Consider the following 20239-nt stretch of genomic DNA (forward strand, 5'->3'; position numbering starts at 1 on the left):
CAGCTGAGGGGTGAGGTCCCTGATGATGTGCTGCAGACACCGGCCGGGAGGGGGCGCGAGCCGCACCGCACGTCTTCCGCTAGGGGGCGGGGCGACACGATCTCGCGAGATCGTCCCGCCGGAGGGGTTCCGGGCCAAGTATGGCGGAATCAGAGGTGATGCTCCGGCGGGTTCCGAGTCGCTCTTCCTGGCAGCGGGTCCGCAAAGCCCGGCCCCATCTCCTCCTCAGCCGTCGGGGCCGTCGCCGGTTTGGGGTCCTCACCCGGGGTGAGCTGCGTCGCCTGCGACGGCGGCTGCTACGGGCGCACGCTTTGGGCGGGGACTGGAAGCTAGGTGTCCCCGCGGGCGCGCACGTGGCGGTAAAGTGCAAAATCCGAACCCGCAGCCGGCCGGGGTCCCGCAGCCAGCCCACGCCGAGCGTCCCGCCCGTGCCCTGCACCCGGGTCGGGTCATGCAGCCTGCTCAATCCCCGAAACCATTCCACGCCCCAAAGCCGGGCCGGGCGCCGGGTCCTAAAGGTGTCGCCGAACATCACCCAACCCACGTTGGACTTAGGCTCGGGCCGCGTGTTGCTGATGCTACCGCCCGGAGAGGTGAGTCGCCCGCGAGACACTGTTGGTGACCTGACCATTACGGTCCTCACTCCTATCCTCAGGATGCAGGTGGGAGGCAAGTCCATCCTCATCCTCCTGCTCCGGAGCCTGGAGACCTGCGAGCTATTAATGGGTTGGGTTTACTGGCACGTAAGCCGCCAGGGTTTCTAGGTGTTGGAAACCATTTAACACTACCATCTCTCACGGGAATGACAGTTACCATTTCTTTCCTCTGTTTATGGGCCGAAAAGACAAAGTAAGTAACTTGCACGAGGTTAGACAGTAGCAAGACAGAACCAGGAGTCAAACGGAAGCAGTCTGACGTGGACTCTGGTGCGGGACATTGCCCCTCTCATGTCCAGAAGTGAAGCCTCAGGAATGAGCATGCTGTTGAGCCTCTTTAAGCATGGGGTGTGAGAGAGTGTTGGGAGCTGCAATGGAGGTACCCTATTTAGGATGAGGTTAAAAACCTGACAGATGTTGGTTACCTAGTGGAGTGGAGTTCGTTTGTTTTTGTTTTGAGTGCGTTCCGCCTGCATTTCTGTACACAAAGCTTGTGCAGTGCTTGAGGAAGCTATTACAGAACATGGGAGCCTCTGAAAACCTCTGTCGTGCAAGGTTGTGAGTCGTCATATGGGTGTTCGGAACCAAGCCCCGGTTGTTCGGTAGGGCAGTCACTGCTTTTATCCACTGAGCATCCTTTGTGGGGCCCCAGTGCTATGTAGTTTGATACTTAGGCATGGGTTTCCTTGTCAAGTGAGGTGACATGCACCCTGAATGCAGGGACGGTTGGATTTTAATGATTGGAAGAACAGCCTGTTCTACATAGTCAGTTCTAGGACAGCCATGGCCTTGAGGCCCTGAATCAAGAAAGAAAAGTCATTTTGATAGGCAAAAGGCAAGTTAAGGTGTTAGAATTCTTCTGTCTTAAGTATCAGTATCCATAGTGTTTTTTTTCTTTCCCTGCTAGGGTTTTACTTTTAGTGGGATCTGCCGCGTGACTTGCATCTATGGCCAGTTGGAAATATATGGCCATATCATCAAACAAGGCCAGCCTCCTCAAGATGTCTTTTCTGTCTACACCCACTCTTACCTGACCATCAATGGGGTTCCCTACTCAGAACCTGAGAAAAGCAAGAAGGGGATCAGAAGGGAGATCCGGGCCCTGCTCAAGCCTTACATGAAACTCGGTAATTGGCTTACACTTCCTGATGATTCTAAGAGAGAGCTTGTTATGTTCTGGATGCTGTGCTCGAAATCCTCACAGGGGCATCGTAAGTTCTTAAAGTTGAAGCCAGTAGGTAGCAGACTTGGATCATGTGTCTCTACCCAAACGTAGAAATGTCAGCTGTACCCAGTGATGCTCTTGACAGACTAGAGCTTAGCAGTTGGGACGAGACCCTGCAGGGTCTCCACTCGTCCCTGAGGTGTCCTGCTCTTCTCTTTGCAGATGACAGAAACTGGGTAGTGCGGTATTTCCCTCCCCTGGGCTCCATTCTGATTCTGGAACGGCTGCAGACTCGCCTTGTGGACTTCTTGAGGACCTATAAGTGCGCCTCATACGTGCTCCTGCAGGAGGTAAATCTGGTGCTCCTTGATCCTTTGCACCAGAGCAGTCAGCTGAGTGGCTATGTAGGGACCTCTCTGAGAATGATCGTCCCCTCTGTCCTGTGAGTGGGGTAGGTGTTCTGGGGAATCAAGTGTTAGCAGGAGATAGTCTATAGAGAGAGATGTATTGTGGGAAAGCACTTGTTGAACACCTGACTGATGTAGGTTCCATCCTGGGTACTCAAGGCAGAAGTGGAGGAGCGTTCCTGGTGTTGTCCTCTGACGTCACATCTGAGTCATGGCATACACTTGGATAGGTGCTTACAACACACTCTGGTGTAACTTGGGAGGGGAGGCAATGGGGTCTAGGCAGCATCAACTTCAGAGGAAGTTAAGGTCAGGGAGGAGTCTGACCAGGGTTGTGGGCATTGCCGTCTAAGGTGGTCTGAGAAAGGGACACGTAAAGAATGAGGATCTGGACCAGACAGGTCTCAGTAGATTGCTGAAGGGTGGCCTCACGATGAGGTCAAGAGGTGGAAGAGAGACTGAAGGGTTCAGAAGGAAAAGACTTTGTCTGACAGGGAAAGAAGGAAGTGAAGCGGATGCTCAGGGCTAAGTGTGCTGGAGCCAGAGTTCAGCAATGCCTGTGGTGAAGGGGAATCCTGAAACAGCCAGCGTGAGTCCTCAGTGGGATGAAAGAGGAGAGAGGAGGCAGGCAGAGGGGACGGTGCTGAGGGAGGAACAGAGAGTTCTGTGTGTGTGTTCATGTGTGTGGTAGCCAGAGGATGCCTTACATTTTGTTACTCAGGAGTTGTCTGTTGAGACAGAGTCTCTGGCTGGCCTGAAGCTTGCCAAGTAGGCTAGGCTGGATGGATGGCATTCACAGCCTGTGTCTGCACCTCCCAGGTAATGGGTTACCAGGCATTTGTTTTGTTTAAATAGTGTTTTTATTTTTATTTTATCTGTCTGTCTGTCTGTCTGTCTGTCTATCTTGCATTTGTTTATTTAGAGACAGGGTTTCTATGTGTAGCCCTAGCAGTTCTGGAACTTGCTCTGTAGACTAGGCTGGCCTTGAACTCACAGAGCTCCTGCAGCCTTCCAAGTTCTGGGATTAAAGATGTGCTCTACCACCAACAGGCTTTAAAGTAATTTTTTCTGTTTATTATTTTATGTGTGAGTATTCGTGTGTACCCTGTGTGTACCTGGTGGTGAACCTCCATATGGGTGCTGAGAATCAAACCCCAGTCCTTTACAAGAACAAGAAGCGCTCTCTTTTTTCCTTTCTTCCTTTCTTTTTTTTTTTTTAAAGATTTATTCATTTATTATATATAAGTACACTGTAGCTGTCTTCAGACACACCAGAAGAGGGCATCAGATCTCTTTACAGATGGTTGTGAGCCACCATGTGGTTGCTGGGATTTGAACTCATGACCTCTGGAAGAGCAGTCGGGTGCTCTTAACCACTGAGCCATCTCTCCAGCCCCCTGTTCCTTTCTTTTTAAAGACTTATTTATTTATTTCATGTATGAGCACACTGTAGCTGTCTTCAGACACACCAGAAGAGGGCATCAGATTCCATTACAGATGGTTGTGAGCCACCATGTGGTTGCTGGGAATTGAACTCAGGACCTCTGGAAGAGCAGTCAGTGCTCTTAACCACTGAGCCATCTCTCGGCCTTCTGTTTGTTTGTTGGTTTAAATTAATTTATTTTTTGTTTAATTTTGTGTGAGATGGAATTTTCTGTGTAGTCTCAACTGTCCTGGAACGCCACTCTGTAGACCAGGCTAGCCCTTAACTCTGTCTCTGCCACCTGAGTGTTGGGATTAAATGCCACCCAAGGTTGCCTTGAACAAAGTTTCTCTTCCCTTTTTTGTTTTTTGAAACTTACTCCTCTCATGTGACTCTGGTTGTCCTCAACCTTTTTTTTTTTTTTTTCCAGATTTATTCATTTATTATATGTAAGTACACTGTAGCTGTCTTCAGACACACCAGAAGAGGGCATCAGATCCCATTACAGATGGTTGTGAGCTACCATGTGTTTGCTGGGAATTGAACTCAGGACCTCTGGAAGAGCAGTCAGTGCTCTTAACCACTGAGCCATCTCTCCAGCCCTGTCCTCAACCTTTTAAATGCTAATGTTAAGCTTGGAGAGGTAGAGCACTCCTTTTATCCCTGGACTCAATCCAGAGGATGTATTGTGAATTCAAAGCCAGCCTGGTCTACTTTGGGAAGCCAAGACAATGGATTAATAGATGTGTGCGTGCTAAGATTGCTAGTGTGCAACAGCCTCCCACAAGACAGTTCATTAGCACAGTAACCAGAGGCCGAATGAGGAGAGGAGCGCACCCTAGAATCCTTTCATGGCTCCGGAGGGGAGCCGAGGAGAAGGGAGGAAAGGGAAGCGGTTGGTTGTGGGTGTGCTTCTGGGATTGTCATCTCCTCCCCCCCCATCCCCCCCCCAGCTGAGGACTGAACCCAGGGCCTTGAGCTTGCTAGGCAAGTGCTCTACCACTGAGCTAAATCCCTAACCCCGCTTCTGGGATTGTTGTTAGGCATTTAATTATGTGGGTGCGCGCAGATGTCTGCAAAGCCTCTGTGGAGGGCAGAGGTGGATCCACTCGACATGGATGCTGGAAACAGCTTCAGTCTTCTGGAGCTAAAAGTCCTCCTCTGGGCTACCTCTATACACACGTACACACGCACGCACTTTCTGTTGTTGTTTTGGAAGCAGAGTTACTATGTACCTTGATCAGATAGGCCTCAGATTTGCATCCCCTTGGCTCTTGGATTACATAGATTCTACTACCTACGGTGGCTCATGTGGTTAAATTTTATTTACTTCTTTATTTGTGTGGGTTGGGTGCTTGCATGAGGTGTGCGTGAAGGAGGCCGGAACTTCCTGTGGAATGTGATCCTCTGGCCGTCCCCACTCACTGGCTGTACAAGGGCTCTTGCTGAACCTTACAGGTCTTCCCGCTAACCAGCTTTTCCCAGGGTTCCCGTCTCTGCTTCCCAAGAACTGAGATTACAAGCAGCCACCACATCTCCTTAGCTCTTCATGGGCACTGGAGATTTGAACACTGGTCCTAATAACTAGAGTTTTAACCAGTGTACCATCTTCCTAGCCCTTTGTGTGACTGTATTCTGAAGAGGTTTCTGTTTTCATTTATGTCTGTGAATGCCATTTTCAGATGGCATCAGATTCCCTAGAGCACAGCTGACTGTGAGCTGTCTGACATGGATCTGGGCCTCTGCATGATCAGAAATCACTCTTAGCCACTAAGCTCCTCTTCAACTTTTTTATTTTAAAGATTTACTTACTATATAAGTATGATGTTGCTGTCTTCAGACCAGAAGAGGGCAGCAGATCCTATTACAGATGGTTGTGAGTCACCATGTGGTTGCTGGAAATTGAACTCAGGACCTCTGGAAGAGCAGTCAGTGCTCTTAACCACTGAGCCATCTCTCCAGCCCCATCATCGACTCTTGATTACATTTTTATCCTCCACAGGAGGAACTCTAGTTGTGGGAGGCACCCAAGGCAGGAACGCCGCCCTTGATTACACTGAGCTGCTGGTTGCATGACAGGTGTTTGTGGGAGGTTCCTTCCTCCTCTTCGGCTTGGTGAACATCTTTCACCCTTGCCTCCCGTCAGCAAGCTTTTGCCCTCTGTAGTTTCTGTCTGCTTCTGGCAGGCCTCAGTGAAACACACTACCCTTTCCTCTTCAGCTCCGGTCGCATGTGCTCTGGTTCTGGCCTGTGTTTCGAGGCCTCTCTGAGCTTTTCCCACTGTCTCATGCCTTCCTTATCTCGAGAGGCAGCCTGAGCGAGGTGTGGGCTGAGGAAACAGACTTGCACTTGAGAAGGAACATGGTGCTGGTGGTGCAACATGTGATTTCGGGGTCTGAAAAGAAAGGAACCAAGTTTTTTAGTTCATGACACATCTATATGATGCTAATTAACTTAGAAGCAAACAAACGTGCGTTCGTTGAAGACTTCCCTTACAGTTTCAATTGTTATATTTCAGAACATTCTTGTTCGGGATAATTCTGAATTTGTAGCTCTGAATAAAATTGGCATCAGAAGACAGAAAAGGAAGAAAGGCATTTGCTTGAGTGAGAGCGGACTTTGTGCCCTGGAAGAGTTAATCAGCGTGTCCTGTGGTGAGTGTTGCCTGTTGCAAACGCCCGAGTCCCTGAGGCCTCAGTCACTGCTCATGACTAGAGTCCGAGGACTGGCTCACACCAGGGCTCACTGTTTGTTTTACCTGCAAAAGTAGATGGCTGCCCTGTCATCCTGTTGTGTGGCGCTTGTGACATTGGAAAATCAACGTTCAGTAGAATACTGATTAACCACTTATTAAATAGGTAAGCTCGCTTGTGTTTTCATTGGTCATCTGGGCATGAAGTGAGATTCAAATGGAGAAACTCAGTTTTGTTTGATCTTCTAAGGTGTGGTGGTCTCACTCTCTAGACCAATCTGGCCTTGGTGATTCTCCTGCCTCAGCCTCCCCACTGCTGCGATTACAGGCATGAGCCACCATGCCCAGCTTGATGGACAGACTTGAGTTGGGGGTGTGTTTAGCTCTGTGTTGTCGGCTGGGCCATGGCTCTCTGCAGTGCGGTAAGCCTGCCTCACTCCTGACTCTGATCTGCAGCAGAGGGTACTTGGTCTCCATCTGTGCTGGCCCAGGTTATCCCCAGGCTCAGGGCTGCTCCCAGTGCTAGTTTGTAGAATACCCTGATGTTGTGAATGGCACAAGGCCCTCGCCTTTTGGAGTACAACAGCTACAAGGCCGCACAGGATGATGATACTTGTGTGTTACAAATTGTCCCACAGAGGAAGGCTGGCTGAGACCTGTCTCTCTCTCTCTCTCACCATTTTCAGCATTCCTGGGGTTGACTATCTGGAATGTGATCTGGGGCAGACAGAGTTCACTCCTCCTGGCTGTATTTCTTTACTTAACATCACAGAACCACTTCTGGGTAAGTATTCCATGTTCTTAATGTCTCAGGCTACTCACAAAGTTCTGTGTACAATGAAAAATATGCAGAGGAAATCACTCTGCCTCAAGCTTCCACAGCACACTTGAGCATGTTTATACTTTAAGAAATAGAAATATTGGGTTGGGGATTTAGCTCAGTGGTAGAGTGCTTGCTAGACAAGCGCAAGGCCCTGGGTTCAGTCCCCAGCTCTGGAAAAAAAAAAAAGAAAGAAAGAAACAGGAACTTGCATTTAGAGTGAGTTCGCTGTGTGCAGAAATATTTTATGTAAAATTTTTGAGAAATTTTTATGTGCATGGTGTTTCACTTGTGTGTGAGTCTGGGGTTTCTGGATCCCCTGTAACAGGAGTTACAGACAGTTGTGAGCTGCCATGTGGGTGCTAGGAATTGATCCCAGAGCCTCTGGAAGAACAACCAGTGCTCTCAACTGCTCCACCATCTCTCCATCTACTCTTATCTGCTAATCACTTAGTTGCAGTTTACTCTAGTTCTGTCCCCAGGATTTATCTGTTTAGTCTTGGACATGGCTCACTCAGTCTGGCTGTTCACTATGGTCTAGGCTAGAGAATGCATCAAACTTAATCTCAGACCAAGGAGGCAGCTTGATGGATGAAGACCACCTTAGGTTCCTCCTTTTCCATGTGGCTGTGTGCCCTCCTGATGCATGTTTGCGGCCTGCGGTTCTGCCCATCCAGCTATTGAGTGCTTGGAGTGAACCGTGCACATGTTTCATGGCTCGTTTGTGGAGATGAGGAACTTTGAAGAGTTTTTACTTCCAACCTTGGAGGCAGTGTCTCTTAGTTTTCTGCTACTGCCCCACATATCCAGACTAGCTAGCCTGCAAGCTTTTAGGCAATGCTCACGTCCTCAACCCCTTCTCCTGGAGTCCTGGGGTGCAGATGCTTGGGCAGCACCTTTCCCCACTTACTGTGAAACCGACTGTGGGGGTCTTTATTTTGGCTGCTGTGAACATTGCTGCTGCCCTAGGCACAGTGGATAAGCACACAGTCCAGACCCAGCTTTCACGGCAGTAATGTGAGTGTAGAGATGTGCAGTTGCTGGGTAACATGAAAGTCTGTTGCCACCAGCAATGCATGGTGCCATTAACTGACTCTCTTGGTTCTTGCCAGTGGTGGTTATTTTGATTACAGACCCCCACACAGGCGTGAAGCAGGACTTGAAGCAGGGTTTGGGGCTTTGGTTTGTGTTTCCATGACTATTAACACTGAGTGTCTTCCTCTTGAGAATTCATATTGTCTACCAGTGTGTATTGGCCACTTCTGTGGCCTTTGGTGTACTTCTCTATTGACTGGCCAGGCTGGACTTATCTTATGTATATAAAGACACTGTAGCTGTCTTCAGACACCAGAAGAGGGCATCAGACCCCATTACAGATGGTTGTGAGCACCATGTGGTTGCGGGGAATTGAACTCAATCTCTGGAAGAGCAGTCAGTGTTCTTAACCACTGAGCCATCTCTCTAGCTCTATTAATATTTTTTAAACTGTTTTGAGGCAAGGTTTCTCTTTGTGTGTTCCCTGGCTGTCCTGGACCTCACAAGAACCACCTGCTTCTGCCTCCTGAGTGCTAGGATTAAAGCATTGATCAACATGTCTAGAACACTGTTTTTAAATTTTATATTTGGTTTTGTTTTTAAGATTTATTTATTTATGTATATGACTACACTGTAGCTGTCTTCAGCCACACCAGAAGAGGGCATTAGATCCCATTATAAATGATTGTCAGCCACCAAGTGCTTGCTTATTTTGAATGGGAGTTAGGTACAAGTGTTTTGGCACATATACATACACTCATGGAAATCTAATGATAGATCGTGGAGTCAGATCTTCCCATGTAGGTTCTGGGAACTGAACACTGGCCATTAGCTTTATTTAATGATTTGTACCATCAGATTTATGTGTCTGTAGAGGAGAGAGTTGTGAGCACATGCGTGCAGGTACCCCTGTAGGTCAGAAGAGGGTTTCATAGTCCCCAAAGCTGGAATGAGAGGTGATTATCAACCCCTTGATGCTGGATACTGGGAACCAAAATCAGCTCCACTGTGAGAGTGCTTGTGTACCAGGGGGCTGGAGAGATGGCTCAGTGGTTAAGAGCACTGACTGCTCTTCCAGAGGTCCTGAGTTCAATTCCCAGCAACCACATGGTGGCTCACAACCATCTGTAATGGGATCCGATGCCCTCTTACGATGTGCTTGAAGAAAACTACTGTGGATGTACAATGGATGGATGGATGGATGGATGGATGGACGGACGGACGGACAGACAGACAGACAGACAGATAGATAGATAGATACAATGGATGGATGGATGGATGGATGGATGGATGGATGGATAGGTAGGTAGGTAGATAGACAGACAGACAGACAGAATCTTTAACATTAAAGTATGTACCACTACTCGGCAAGGGGTTATTAAAAGGTTATTAATTAAATTTTCAACAGACTCCAAGCCCCAAAAGGTTCATAGTTGTGTCCCAAGTGCCCAGAACAAATAGAGTCCTGTCAGAACATGATTGGAATTCACTTACCTCCATGAAATTGGGGGTATTTTTGGTGGTTTGAGAATTCCTATTATGTTTGTCAGAGTTGGCAAGGACACAAAATCCTGGCCACTAGTTTGTGGCCATGGCATGTGCTTGGCTGTGCTGTTTATGGAACCTCCAAGAACTGTGGCTCTCAACCAACACACATGCGCATGCGCGCGCGCGCGCACACACACACACACACACACACACACACACACACAGACAGAGGGGATCCTGACCCCCCTTCCCCCCACAGTGTTACATATTAGATATTTACATTACAATTCATAACAATAGCAAAATTACAGTTATAAAGTAGCAACAAAAATAGTTCTGTGGGGGTTGGGGATTTGGCTCAGTGGTAGAGCGCTTGCCTAGCAAGCACAGGCCCTGAGTTCGGTCCCCAGCTCCGAAAAAAAGAATAGAAAAAAAAAATAGTTCTGTGGTGTTTGGGGTCACCTCCAAGGCAAGGAACTGTACTAAAGGGCCATAGCACTAGAAAGGTTTCTAACCCTGATCCAGAGTTGAGAGGTCGTAGACAAGTGCTTGGTTATTAACTGCCCCTGTTCTCATTTTCCTAGGACCCCCTTATACCCACCAGAGGAAGCCACAGAAGATGGTGTATTTTGGGAAGACGAACTGTCACAATGAATATGAGAATTACATTGAGATAGTAAAATACGTATTCAGAGATTATAAAAGAGAGTTTCCACTTATCATCAACACTATGGGTTGGGTGTCAGGTAAGCTGTGTGCACACGTTTACAGGCTGTGCTGTGGTCTATCCATCCGTATATGCAGACTGTGGTGCTCAGATGAGGGTGAGCATGGGAACCTCTAACTGAGAGCAGCCCTGAATATCTAATCCTCCTGTGGGCTCCCAGTGCAGAGAACATAGGCGTTCGTCATGACATTGCACCATGCGTGCTGCTTAGGATCGAACCTAGGACCTCCAGCACGCTCAACCATAGCTCCAAGTTCCAGGACTTTTGAATTGTTGTTTAATCTGTATAGAGAATCTCTTAGAAGCTGTACCTGTCAGTAAAAAAGCTGATGGCTTATGAGCAGAGGCAGGAAATAGGAGGTGGGACACTGGCAGGAAGAGAGGGGCTTCTGGGAAGTAGTGAAAATAAAAGATTAGAGGGAGATGCTGAGGAAGACCCTAAGGAAGAAGCGGGTTGGGACTGAAGGAGAGGTAACTGACCGTGCGGAAGACAGAACAGTGTGAATGGGTTAAAAGCTGTGAGCTCGTCATTGAATGAGCCAAAGCTACGGCCAATGCGTTTATTAATAAGTAATCAGCCTCAGAGCGGTCAGTCTGGGAGCAGGGGCTGGAAGGAAAACCACTGATTGTGTGTGTGTGTGTGTGTGTGTGTGTGTGTGTGTGTGTGTGTGTGTAGTTTTCTTTTGCTCTGTAGACCAGGCTGGCCTCAAACTCAGATCTACCCTGCCTCTGGTGTGCACTGCCACTGCCTGCAGTGCCCATGGAAACCAGCAGAGGTGGCAGATGTTGTCAGGTGTGCACATGCTGCCTGGCCGTGCCCTCTGTTTAGTGCTTTACCTGTGCCTGTGGCATCTTCCCCACAGGTGACGGGCTGCTGCTGCTTGTCGACCTCATCCGAGTGCTTTCCCCCAACTATGTCGTTCAGTTGACTTCTGACCGCAGTGAGCCAATGCAGCCTCTCACCTCCGAATTCGTGGAGCTCACAGATGGCCTGTATACAAAAAGCAAGATCAAAAGATACCGAGGTTTTGAAATTCCAGAATTTGGAGACAGTTTGGGATTTGCTGAGGAAGAGAAAGAGTCTAGTCCAGTTCCCGTCTTCACTGGACATATATTGCTGACTGTTTACTCAGAATTCTTAAGTAGTAAAAATGAAAAAAACAGGTAAGTGCAGAGTCACTTGGAAGGACGCCGTCCTGCAGCAGCCAGATGCTTGGGCATGGGGGTCTCCGAGCTGGTCATGGTGGCTCTTGCAAGTCATCCCAGCACTGGGGAGGCAGAGATGGGCATCATGGGTTCAAGGCTAGCCTATAGTACTCCGTGAAGCCCTATAGACAAAGAGAATAACCCTGCTATGGTTTTCAGGTTTACTATGGCTTGCTTGTAAAGGAGAGTGGTTCCCAGCAGAGCACACAGCAGGGTTTCAGGTGGAGATTGCAGTGTGTGCGTGCGTGCGTGCGTGCGTGCGTGCGTGCGTGCGTACGTGCAGGTATTGTACAGGCCATTTAACCAGGGTCTTGGACTAGTCGACAGTCCCTCCAAACTGAACCACATGTCCAACCCTAGGGTTTGGGAATATCCTGAGAGAGCAGCTTCTAGTGTTGCCTGATGTGTGCTTTCCCTGGGACACTGTTGTGGGTGTGGTCGCTGGGACACTGTTGTGGGTATAGTGGCATGCTCTGTCACTGTGGTGCTGTTGTGGGCATGGTTGCTGTCATTCTCTACTCGGTGCTCTGCTCTGCTTTTCAGGGGCAAATACAACAGGATTTTTCGAGATCTGGCGGTGTTGGGCTACCTTAGCCAGCTGATGCTTCCAGTGACAGAGCCACTTTGTCCTTTGCACAGCCTGACACCCTATCAGGTAATCGAGCTGGGGGGCAAATTCTCTTATACTGATGTGGTGCTTGAGGCTTCTGAGTCGCGGTGAGCGCCTGTCTGCTCCTGCGTCACTCTTCACTTGCCTATTCTCAAAATTGCCCTGTGGTCTGGGCTCTGATGCTGTCCCCATTTTTCAGATGGGGAGACTAAGGAACAGGGAGGCTAGGTTGTCTGGAAGATGCAGAGCTGGCATTTGGTCCTCGGTAGGCGGGCCTCAGTGTCTGTCATGTATTGTAGTTTCATGACAGCAATAACTTATCTGATCTGGTGGCTGCCCCAGAATAGCACTTCCAACTAGTGGTACCTGCTGCCTTAGGCGGTCTCTGGATGCTGTAGGGCTCTGAGCCTTTCTGGCAGTACCTGGTACCTAGAGCACCTCCTGTGGGCCTAGTTACTCGTGTCAGGTTCCAACACCAAAGCATCTACTACATGGAGTGCAGGCTGCTAGGAATTGGGGGAAACCAATATTGTATTAGGATCTAGGGTGATGGATGGAGATGGTGTCAGGTGATTGAACCCAGAGCCTTCCCATGATGTGGGAACACTCAGCCTACACCTCCCATGCATGTCTGCATGCACACAAGCACGCACAGAGTCACGGAGTCTCAGGTTACTTTCCATTGCTGTGTCAAAACACTGGCCATGACAGCTTATAACCGGCAGAGGTTAATCGGCTGGGCTCACTGTTTCAGAGGCTTACAGTGAAGGCAGAACAAAGGCAGGGTGGAGCAGCAACCGAGACCTGGCGTCTCGGTTCACTCACTGGGAAGTATGCAAGCCTTTTTTTTTTTGTTTAAAGATTTATTTTATATATGAGTCCACTGTAGCTGTCTTCAAACACACCAGAAGATCCCATTACAGATGGTTGTGAGCCACCATGCGGTTGCTGGGAATTGAACTTGGGACCTCTGGAAAAGCAGTCAGTGTTCTTATCTGCTGAGCCATCTCTCCAGCCTCCAAGTATGCAAGTCTTAATACCTCAAAGCCCATCCCCCAGAGACACCTCCTAATCCTTCTGAAACAGTTCCACCATCTGGGGACCAAGCATTCAAGCTTCTGAGTTTGTAGGGCCCTTCTCACCCACACCATCAGCGTGACAGACAGACACACACAATGTCAGTGTTTTGTCTTAAACCAGGAAGCATTTGCTTTGAAGACAAAGCAATTAGTGTCATCACACATCTCTACTGTAGAACAAGAGCTCCCGGTGCTTCACACGGGAGAAAACTTGGGACATAATTACCTGGATATGCCAAAAAAAATGTCACTTGGTGTTTGTGTCTGTAGGAACAGAGGGAGGTGGCAGGTAGCTGTGCCCTAGAGCCTGTGCTCTGCTCTTGTGTTTCTGAGGTGTGCAGTGGAACTGAGCTTTGCTACTGGGTGGGTTTTTCTCCTCCCATCCTCTGTCTTCCCCTCCCCCAGATTACCTCCTATCATTAGGTAAGAGAGAGAGAAGGACAACGGGGAGAGAGGAGACAGAGAGATCCTTGAGTCTGATTTCTTGTTTCTTTGAGCAAGACCTACTAACAAACACAACCAACCCTGCTCTCAGGGCCTAGTACTTACACAGCCACGAAAAGTTCCCAGAATTCTCCGTCACAGGATCTCATTCACACGATCTTACTGCGGCTGGCAAACCACCCTCTTAGCTGCTGTGGACAGTCCTAAGCAGCCCCATGGCCCCACACCACACCTGAGATTAAAGCAAAAAACACAGTATTAAGGGATTTCAGAAGTGTCACCACGCTGACATGTGGCTCATATTCTAGATCACGACAAAGCCTGAAGATGTGGGAGGTTTGCTTCTGAAAAGAAGGAAACCAAGAATGCCAGTTCACACTCGGCCAAGCGGAGTAGTAAATGCTGCAGACACAGAAGGGAAGCTGAGTGGAGGCTGCTACCAAGACCTTTAGTGCAGCCCCGGGGCCCTGTGACCCTGACCTTCCTCCGTGACTCATTCCTGAGCAGCTTTCCCCAATCCATCTACAAAAAGCTGTCCTGAAAGCCTACAACTGACACTTAGTGCTGCTGGCCTTGCCTGTGGTTCATTCTGGTTTAAGTGAGGGAAGAAGAATGAGGATAGGACAGGAGTCCGGGAAGAAGGAAACATAGGCCTGGCTGCCTCGAACTTCAGGTCCTTCTGCCATGTACCATGAGAATCGGCATGGACCACCTCACCCAGTGCTCTGTGGTGCTAGGGCTTCCTACATTGTAGGCCAGGACTCCATCAACTGAGCCATCCCCTAGTTTGTGCTTTCAAACCCCTAGCTGGATGTGATGGCATGTGCCTACCACCCCAGCCCTGGGGAAGATGGACACAAGATGGCTGGGGCTTGCTGGCTGGGCAGTCTAGCCAAGTCAGCAGGCTTTAGGTTCAATAAGAGACCCCTTTTCTTAGAAGAAAACAATGGGAACCTGGGATGATGCTCTGTTGGATTTTGTTTTGAGGCAGGCTGGTCTACATGTTGAGTTCTAGGCAAGCCTGGGCTACATAGTAAGACTGTCTGCAAAAGAACCATGTGACTTTAAACACCACAGAGAGTGATGGAAGTGGTCATACCCACACTTACTCTGACCACACATGCGTATACTCAGCATCTACACATGTGAGCACACACAAATACATACAACATACTTAAGAGTCTTTTAAGTCAGCCGTTGTAGTCCATGCCTGTTAATCCGTGATCAGGAGCCTAAGGTAGTAGACTGTCCATTTGAGGTCTGAGGAAGGCGCGTCTCCATACGGTAGAATTTAACGAGCGGTGCACATTTTCGTTGTATTCTCCAGGTCCCCTTCAATGCAGTTGCTATCCGGGTCACGCACGCCGACGTTGCACCTACCCACATACTGTACGCTATGAATGCCAGCTGGGTCGGCCTTTGCAAGATTGTGGATGATATGAAAGGCTACACTCGGGGCCCCATTCTGCTGGCCCAGAACCCCATATGTGACTGTTTGGGCTTTGGTGAGTGAACAGTAAACAGTGCCTTCTCCTTCACTCTCCTCCGCTGGTGACAACAGACTTTCTGTGTGATGCTGTAGTATTTGGTTCTAGACAGAGAATCACCTTTCGCTGGAGAAATTAATGTCCTTCTCTGTGCTACTGTATGTGGGGTCATATTTTTTTTAACCTACATCACATTCTGTTAGCCTTTTTCAGTCCTTCACGGCTGTGGGATGTCCAAATTCTTTGAATGGCACTTTCTTAAAATTTATTTTTAGATAGGCATTGTGACTTACTTCAGGAGGCCACAGGCAAGTGAGTCTCCTGTTTGAGGAGACTCTTGGACAGCAAGGGCTATGTAGACCCCTGTCTTAGAAAACCAAAAGTCATTTTTAATTACGTGGGTGCGATTGGGTTCCTAGCGCTGCCATCGCAGCTGGTTGGTGTGAGCTGCCTGAAGTGTGTGCTGGGAGCTGGGCTTATGGAGGATGAGCAGGTGCCCCTTTTCCTGCTGGGCCACCTCATCAGCTCCATGGCTGCACATGGTATTCTGAAAGTAAGACACTGGGTCTTAAAACCCCTGACTTCAGTCCTTGTGTCTGTGTTTTGTGTCTGCATCATATGCCTGGTGCTCTCAGAGGACAGAAGTGGGCATCAGACCCCATGGGAGTAGAGTTCCAAGTCACCATGTGGGTTCTAGAAATGGAACCCGGATCCTTTGGAGGAGCAGCAAATGCTCTAAACTGCCGAGCCATATATTCACCCCCAAAATTCAAAAGTAAACCTCTTTTTTTTTTTTTTTTTGGTTCTTTTTTTTCGGAGCTGGGGACCGAACCCAGGGCCTTGCGCTTCCTAGGCAAGCGCTCTACCACTGAGCTAAATCCCCAGCCCCCAAAAGTAAACCTCTTAATGTCACCTTTGACCTTCAGTTCTCTGTGGTTGAAATGTGTCCCTTTGCAGAATGGCTGACCCTGCTCTGTGTCTTAAGGTATCTGCAGAGGCATTGACATGGACAAGCGGCTGTACCACATCCTCACCCCTCTACCACCAGAGGAGTTAAGAACTGTGAACTGTCTGCTGGTTGGCACCATTTCCATTCCACATTGTATTTTCAAGAATCAGGTGAGTTGACAGGAATAGGCCTGCAGGGAACCTGGGTGGGTGAGACTGAGCTCGGTCGAGGCATTGGGGCCTTGTAAGACATACACTTTTTTTTTTTTTTTTTAAGATTTATTTATTTATTTTATATGAGTGCACTGTCGCTGTCTTCAGATGCACCAGAAGAGGGCACCGGATCCCATTACAGATGGTTGTGAGCCACCATGTGGTTGCTGGGATTTGAACTCAGGACCTCTGGAAGAGCAGTCGGTGCTCTTAACCACTGACCCATCCTCCAGCCCAAGACATACACTTCTTTTACTCTTTTTGTTTTTTGGTTCTTTTTTTCGGAGCTGGGGACCGAACCCAGGGCCTTGAGCTTCCTAGGCAAGCGCTCTACCACTGAGCTAAATCCCCAACCCCTACTCTTTTTTTTTTTTTAATTTCCATTTTATGTGCATTGGTGTTTGCCTGCCTGTGTGTGTATGCGCGCATGGGTGCGTGCGTGAGAGGATTAGTTGTGAGGTTCCGTGTGGTTGCTGGGAATTGAACCCCAGCCTCTGGAAGAGCAGCCAGTGCTCTTAAGCACTGAGCCATCTCTGCAGCCCTGTTGGACACACACTTCATTCTGTGGTTTAGATGGCACACAGTTCCTTGTGGACAGGTCTCAATGCTGTTGCTTTATATTTCTGTTTCAGCCTGGGACTGAAGGGACAGTTCCTTATGTCACCAGGGATTATAATTTAAAACTTCTTGGAGCATCAGAGAAAATTGGGGAGAGAGAGTATAGAAATATACTACCTAGACACAAATCACGGCAAAGAAGAAAATGAAGCCTGGGTGTACAGAGAGACTTTCGCCTCGACACATTGTCCCCAAGCCTAGAGTCAGCAGACTGAGCGGGCTGTGTGGCTGCTGACCTCGTGCCCATGCCCAGTGTTCATATAACTGGAAAATGTGCTGTGGTAAGAGTCATTCAAGCCCCTTCGTTTTTTTCCCCTCTAAGACATGGAGGGCCTCATATAGCTCAGACTGGCCTCAGTACTCTGGTCCTCCTGTCTCACTGTCCAAGGGCTGCGCATCCGGCTTTTGGTCTCATACTTGGCCCAGACCTTGCCGACTGGTTGTCCTGGGTGTGTGGTGCTCCTGGAGAGCTGGGAAGCATTGAAGAAAGCTGTGGTGTCCTCCAAGAAGACCAGGGCCACAAAAGTGTGCCTAGAAACTGAGTAGCAGGCTGACCACAGGTTCTCGGGTGCAGTGTACGGACTGGCAGGGACCTGAGCAGGCTCAGTGGCCGTGAGTAAGAGGCTTACTCCGTTGAACCTTGTGGACCTTAGCACCCCAGTGTGGCGGCTCATTGGCCTGATCCTTTGATGCTTGCCATCGAATCTCCCAATGCTGCAATCAAGTGTTAGAGGACGGTACGTCGTCTTGTTAATTTCTGGGTCTTTAATCATGAGGCTTTATGTTGAAGAACTTGCTCTGACATTCAGAAAGCCTCACGTTAGTTAAAGAAATCCATGGTTCCCTAATTCTGGGGATGTTCTGACAGACCTTGAGGCTGTAGATACGTCAGAAAGCCTCCATGTTAGTTAAGGAAATCCATGGTTCCCTAATTCTGGGGATGTTCTGACTGGGAATGTTCTGACAGACCTTGAGGCTGAGATACTACCATGGGCCCACCAGCCTGGGACAGGCACACATATGCCTGGCTTGGGCAGACCTTTGCTATCAACGATTTCTTCTAAGGCCCCAGAGGCCACTGCAAGTGGATGTTGCAATCCGGAGTGACTGGGTCGGGTCATTTTTGTGGTTGCAAAGCAGGACCCTGAGGAGCCTCTTGGGCTGGCATGATGGATCTGACAAGACTCCACCTTGCATGGAATCAGGAAGGACCAAGGCTATGGAAGGCTCACAACATTGATTGTCTCCGTCTTGTCTGTAGTCATAGGAGTGTGGCCAGTCTCCTCTGCTTGGCGCCATCTTTGTGGTGGCCTCAGCATCTGAAAATCCTCCGAGGAGGCAGAGCTGCCTCTTCTGGATTAGTCGGATTCCCTGTAGATCACTCGGGCTCACAACTACTCCCTGCCCCACCCCCAACACCATCTCTGTCTCACTTGAGCTTGTGGTGAGCCTTTGCAGAGGGGAGGAGCTCTTCCTGCCCAGGCACTCTCTGGGCTCCTGATCCTCAAGCCTCTGCTTCCTGGGTGCTCAGATCACAGGTGTGTGCCGTCTTAGCCTTGCGGACAGTTTTAAGACAGCCTTGGTCACCTTCATCTCCCTCCCCGGGTCTTCCTGTCTTCACAATAAAGATCCCGAGTCCAGCTCTCCAGTCTGCATTTTCCCTAAAGGGTGAACTTTATTAGCTTTTAAATGCTGACCTTGTCAGTCTCCACCAGCCAGCAAGGGCCCGTGTCAGCAATAGAGGGGGCTGTGGGCACTGGCCCGGTGCCTGTGAGGAGTAGAGGCCTCTGCCCGGATTCCCCGAGGGGAGATCTTTCTTTGGATGCCTGGCTTTGGTGAGACCTGGAACAGCTAGCTGTCTGTCCATGCGATTATGGTATCAGCATTTGGGGCGGGGTTTTGGCTCTGCCATCTTTAGGGGGGTGGGGGGTTGTGTTTGGATACAGGATCTTGCCATGAACAGGCTGACCTCAGACAGACTCCTGCATGGTCCTTCTGCCTCAGTTTCTCAAGTGCTGGAATCACTGTGTTCCGTATGCGTGGTTTCTGTTTAGATATTCTGGTCCACTGTAGTCTTTATGCACACACTTATTTTAAAAACACCACTGAGCCATGAGACACAAAACCCCAAGTTGCCAGTCCTGTGGCTCCTTAAGAGTCACACCTTACAGCCTTATCCTGGGTTGGGGATTTGGCTCAGTGGTAGAGCTCTTGCCTAGCCAGTGCAAGGCCCTGGGTTCGGTCCCCGGTTCCAAAAAAAAAAGTCAACCTTAGGAGTTGTTATCCTGTTGTGGTCATCACTGGGGATTCAAGACCCAAGAAAGCAACAGTGCAGAGTCTGTAGGAGCAGGCTGGGTGCCTTGGATTGACTGCTCCAGAGTCTGGACAGAGGGGAGGGAGGAAGGTGGCCACATCCTCCACCTGGATCTCTTTAATAAGAGCTTCTGACTTGGGGTTTCTCCCTGGTTCATGACGTGGAAATCAGATGATGTTAACCTACTAGATACACAGGTGAGAGGAGCTGCTGGATGGACCCAGGGCCTCATCTCACCCAGACACCCACCACACTGAGGCAGGGACACACAAGCCCCCTCCAGGCTGTGGTCTTGATCCACTTTCTATCCTGTCTCTTACTCTTGGCCCAGGAGCCTAGAGCTCATTGCTAACCCGGGTGCTAACCCGCGTGCCAGGTCTGTAGGCGTCCACCTCCTCTTCTAACCTCCTTACCATTCTTTGTTGGTTAGCTGTGGATGGCGGCATGGTGGGTGAGACGTGGCGCCATGCTGTTGGAGCTGAGTGAGCCATATTTTACCACCTAGGAGGGCTCTGCCTGGTGTCAGTTTCCTTCTCCGTGTCACAGAGAGATGAATGAGATTGTCTATAAACAGCCCTGCCAAGGCCCTCCCCTCTTAGCCTGTCTCTTGTGGTTGCAAACTCTTCGAAGGCATCAGGGTTGTGTCCCTTGAGAAGGGTGTTACACACATGTCCTCACTGGCAGGTGAAGATCACTGACAGGCAGGTGCCTTGGTTGCCACTGATAAACTACATCCTCAACCCTTCCCCCCTCCCCACATACTGCTTTAAAAACTGTGGCCCCTGAGTGCCCACTGCATAGGTGCCACTGTGAATCTTGTAAGAGTCACACCCAACTCCATGTAAGTTAATAAAGTCATTCTCCACAGTGTGTGGCCCCTAGCCTCTCATCAGCCATGAGCTTGATC

The 20239-nt window shown here is 49.3% G+C and overlaps 1 protein-coding gene across 4 annotated transcripts; it reads left to right on the plus strand.

The window, feature by feature from the left end:
* Positions 1–97: 97 nt before the first annotated feature.
* On the plus strand, positions 98–20213 carry Nol9 (nucleolar protein 9). 4 transcript variants are annotated; one of them, XR_005505135.2, is made up of 12 exons: positions 99–593; positions 1564–1783; positions 2044–2171; positions 6170–6305; positions 6419–6509; positions 7030–7127; positions 10271–10432; positions 11277–11577; positions 12163–12274; positions 15080–15257; positions 16197–16358; positions 17033–17048. XR_005505135.2 is itself a non-coding variant. In XM_039111361.2 (12 exons), exons 1-12 carry the CDS (start codon positions 141–143, stop codon positions 17165–17167), a joined length of 2148 nt encoding a protein of 715 aa, XP_038967289.1. In that variant the 5' UTR covers positions 102–140; the 3' UTR covers positions 17168–20213. The 4 variants fall into 4 exon arrangements, 2 of the variants coding, with proteins under 2 accessions (XP_038967289.1, NP_001386164.1); XM_039111361.2 differs by having other exon boundaries at positions 102–593; positions 16225–16358; positions 17033–20213; NM_001399235.1 differs by having other exon boundaries at positions 118–593; positions 6422–6509; positions 16225–16358; positions 17033–18658.
* The last annotated feature ends 26 nt before the right edge of the window (positions 20214–20239 follow it).

The sequence above is a fragment of the Rattus norvegicus genome, chromosome 5 (assembly GCF_036323735.1).
Source record: "Rattus norvegicus strain BN/NHsdMcwi chromosome 5, GRCr8, whole genome shotgun sequence".
Lineage (NCBI taxonomy): Eukaryota > Metazoa > Chordata > Mammalia > Rodentia > Muridae > Rattus > Rattus norvegicus.